The 4,056-nt window shown below is 39.6% G+C and overlaps 1 protein-coding gene across 1 annotated transcript; it reads right to left on the bottom strand.

Annotated features, from left to right (window-relative positions):
• Positions 1-1,849: 1,849 nt before the first annotated feature.
• Positions 1,850-3,048, bottom strand: LOC100668867 (putative olfactory receptor 1F12P). The gene has a single exon (XM_003421119.3). It carries the CDS (start codon positions 2,805-2,807, stop codon positions 1,866-1,868), a length of 942 nt encoding a protein of 313 aa, XP_003421167.2. The 5' UTR covers positions 2,808-3,048; the 3' UTR covers positions 1,850-1,865.
• Between the last annotated feature and the right edge of the window lie 1,008 nt (positions 3,049-4,056).

Below are 4,056 nucleotides of genomic sequence, written 5' to 3'. Positions count from 1 at the left end.
TGGTTTCTGTTGCTTGAAACTTGTCCTAGAAAGTTCTGGATCACCAATAAAGGACATGAATCACACAAACACATAGGCAGTGCATGGGGCAACAATTCATTCACATAAAGAAGAGACACAGCAAGTTTAATTTCAATTGTGGGCACCGGTTTCCTATGGCTAGGGAGTCGCTTTTGTGGCCAGTGTACGCAGATGTTCTGTGCACAACCTTCTGTGCCACAGTTAAGGAAACAGGTATAGAAGTGGGATTGGCCAGATGTCATATGGTGCCCATGAATGAGCAGGACAGAGAAAGTTTCTGTGTGCCCGGAAGAGGGTGGAAGCCTTCCCCGAAAAGGAGAAGGGACTAGGAGAGAGACAGAGACCCAACTCTTAGCCTCTTTATCATGAATGTTCTGGTTCCAAGGCCTCTGCTTAGGCAGCTTGCATGGGAGATCAAGAGGCAGACTGTACTCCCAACACAACTAAAATATCTGACATATACAAAGGTCTGTCAAGAAATAAGGAATTGGATTCTGATCTGATCCTTATATAGTCTAACAAATTTTTCTTATGCCTTTCACCAGAAAACAGTAAAACTTATAAATGCAATTTCTATCAGGGTTCCCCATCATAAACAAACATTTATAGTAAGATTCATTTTTATCTCTCTTTACCGCTATTTATCTCTATTTCTGCCAGTCATATATTATATAATATGAAAATGACATTTCCCAAGTTGGAGAAATATTTTGGATAGCATGACTTAAAATATGGTATATAATGGGATGTGGAAAAAGGTACTTCGTAGTGCTCTTGGGAGACATTGTGAACACAAAAAAACAACCAGTTAAATCAGATATGAGTTCCAAATCAACAGTCACGAAGGCATAGGCTTTTAATTGTTGGTGTGGTTCTTCTCATATAGGCAACTCTATGCATGTTTCAGAAAAAAAAAAGAAAAAAACTTCTTCTTTTTTTTTTTTTGTTTCAGAGATAATAACAATACAGATTTTTAAATGATGATTAATAGCCTCCCAGGCAATTGTTTGTAGATCAGAATGAAGATACATGCAGATATAGTTTTAGAAATAGATATGCACATAGATGTAGATGTAAATCCTGTTTTTTACACAAGCAAAGAAAAAGACAGGTTATAGGAAATGAATACAATATAATTATAAAACATGAATAAATATAAAACATCAGGGTGAGGTATAACTACCCATCCTCACTCCCACCAGTTCCTAATACAGGTCATTCAATCTAATCAGATTAATTTTTTTAATACATACCATGCCCATTCTTACCTACAAAGTTTCCTCATGTGTTTGAATATTCTCTTCATTCCTATGTAAAACTCATCCATCATTCAAGAGCCAGATTAAGTGTTGCCTTTTCCCTGAAGCTTTCCTTGACCTCTTCAGCCCTCACCAATCTTTTCTCCCTTTGACCTCGCATTGCAGTTATGGTTGGAACATTTGATTTCATAGTAAATTATTCCCTAGTGTTTTTCACATATGACAATGTGGTCATCTACTCCTTCCCACTCTAGGAGGAGGACAGACCTGGGGCCATCCTCTCTTCTGCACTTCCCCTGTTAACCTGAGCTGCCTGTGGTATCTTCACTATGCATTCAAATGTTGATATCATGTTTTCATTTTAATTGTCAGGGACTTTATATATATATTTTTCCACATCGATAATCTCTAAGAGAGCTCAAATGGATAATGGCTGTGATTATGTCACTCTTAGAGTTTGTAGGATTGTTAGGTTATGTAAGTTTTATTTAGGTATTTAAATACAGCTTTATAATTATGATAATGAAAAGGAAATGAAAATCTCATTAGGATTTGTCTCCTGTTCAACACCCCAGCCAGTACAAATCACTGGGAGAGGATTTTGCTCTGGCTTAGGGTCTTCTTTAAAGCCCCTTTCAGCTCACTGTTTCTTAGACTGTAAATGAAGGGGTTCACTACAGGGATTACCACCATGACAATCACTGATGCTGCTGAGTCTTTTTCAGTTGAGTGGTTGGATGAAGGACTCATATAGATCCCTGTGATTGCTCCATAGAAAAAAATGACCAAGGTAAGGTGGGATCCACAGATGGAGAAAGCCTTGAGTTTTCCTTGGGCAGAAGGGATTTTCATCACAGCAGAAATGATGTGGGCATAGGTTGCCAGGATACACCCTGAAGGTACCACAAAGATCAGCCCCACCACAGCCAGAACCATCAGCTGATTAAGGCTGGTGTCAGAACAGGCTAGAGAGAGGAGAGAGTTGATATCACAGAAGAAATGGTGGATGACATTGTCAGAGCAGAAGTGCAGATGGGCCATCATAAGGGTGTGCAAGAGGGGGTTGAAGATGGCAATGACCCAGGAAACAGCCACCAGGCAGGCACAGAGGCTCTGGGTCATAATAGTAGAGTAAAGCAAAGGGTGACAGATGGCCACATAACGGTCATATGCCATCACCGTGAGCAGAAAATTGTCCATATTGGCAAACATTATACTGAAGTACATCTGAGCCAGGCAGGCAGGATAGGAGATGGACTGAGTCTGTGTTTGGATGTTCAGCAGCATCTTGGGAACTGTAGTTGAGGAAAGACAGAGGTCTACCAAGGATAGATTGGCAAGGAAAAAATACATAGGTGTGTGCAGGTGATGGTCTGAGGCAATAGCCATCAAGATGAGCAAGTTCCCCAACAGTCCTGTTAGGTACAGACACAGGAAAAGTGAAAAGAGGAGCACCTGGTGCCCTGGCCAACTGGAGAAGCACAGGAGGAGAAATTCGGAGACACTAGTTTGGTTTCCATTTTCCATTTCTTGTATGTATCTACATGAGAACCCAGAGGATTAAATATTTTTGTCAGAACAAAATTTTCCCTTAATATTTTTTATGTGCTCAGGTATTCTAGTTTCACTTACTGGATACTTTCTCTTTAGGCTGTCCTACCTCCTCTGTGATACTTTCTCCCAACCTTACTGAACCTCAAGTGTATCTTTTTACCCCATCACCCCATCAGTTGTCTTTCCATATATATTTCTTTTCTGGAATCTGACCTCATTTAAGATTTCCATAGGGTTTGTACATATCAGACATTTTCTTTCTACTTACGAAGTTGACAGCAACTTTTGCATATTCTGCATTGTGTGTGGCTTCCTGACTGTTAGTTGTGTGTTGGACCATATCATGAGTCTGCCATAGTAGATGATTCCATGGCAAGCATTGATATTTAAATGAGAAAATTTGTTCAAATATCTGTCCAACACCATATGAATCATCCTGCTTAGGGTGGTCAGACACATATCATATAGAGTCCAGAAAATGGGAATTTTTTTTCTTGTTAGCTGCTGTCCAATCACCTCTGACTCATGGCATCCCTATGGGCAACAGGATGACATGGTGCCGGCCCCTAGGCCATCCCCAAGATCAGATAGGGCTTGTATCATTTTGATCTATCGGGTTTTCATTGCCTGAGTTTGAAGTAGATAACCAGGCCTTCTTCCTAGTCCTTCTTAGTCTGGAAGCTCTGCTGAAACCTATTTAGCATCATTGCAACATGCAAGCTTGCACTGACAGATGAGCAGTGGCTATGCTTAAAGTAAACTGGACGTGAACTGAACAGAGGTCTCCTGCATGGGTGGGCAGAATTCTACCAATGAACCACCACTGCCTTCCAAAATGCTATCCTATCTTTAAGACTTAAAAGAAAAATTTATCAATGTGTTAGCAAGTACAAAAAGTTTAGCTTCTAAAAAAGTTTACATGAAGATTATGCACAACATAGGAAAATATTTACAAATAAGTTTAATAATCAGAAGACAAAAATAATAATAATAGATTATATGATACATGTATACATACAGAGCCCTGGGATTTCAGTGGGTAAGAGCTCAGCTCTTAATCAAAAGTTTGGCAGTTTGAATCTACCAGCTCCTCCTTGGAAACCCTATGGGGCAGTTCTACTCCATCCTACATGGCATTGCCATGAATTGAAATTGACTCAATGGCAAAATGTTTGGTTTTGGTTGATTTGTATGCATACATATATATAAGACTAAAGGAGAA

Source organism: Loxodonta africana, chromosome 1 (genome assembly GCF_030014295.1).
Source record: "Loxodonta africana isolate mLoxAfr1 chromosome 1, mLoxAfr1.hap2, whole genome shotgun sequence".
NCBI lineage: Eukaryota > Metazoa > Chordata > Mammalia > Proboscidea > Elephantidae > Loxodonta > Loxodonta africana.
The sequence above is the reverse complement of the archived record's forward strand: the minus strand, read 5'-3'. Positions and strand labels throughout refer to the sequence as shown.

Coding starts and splice junctions, on each gene's coding strand:
- LOC100668867 (XM_003421119.3), bottom strand. CDS start 2,807: ATGGAAAATGGAAACCAAACTAGTGTCTCCGAATTTCTCCTCCTGTGC.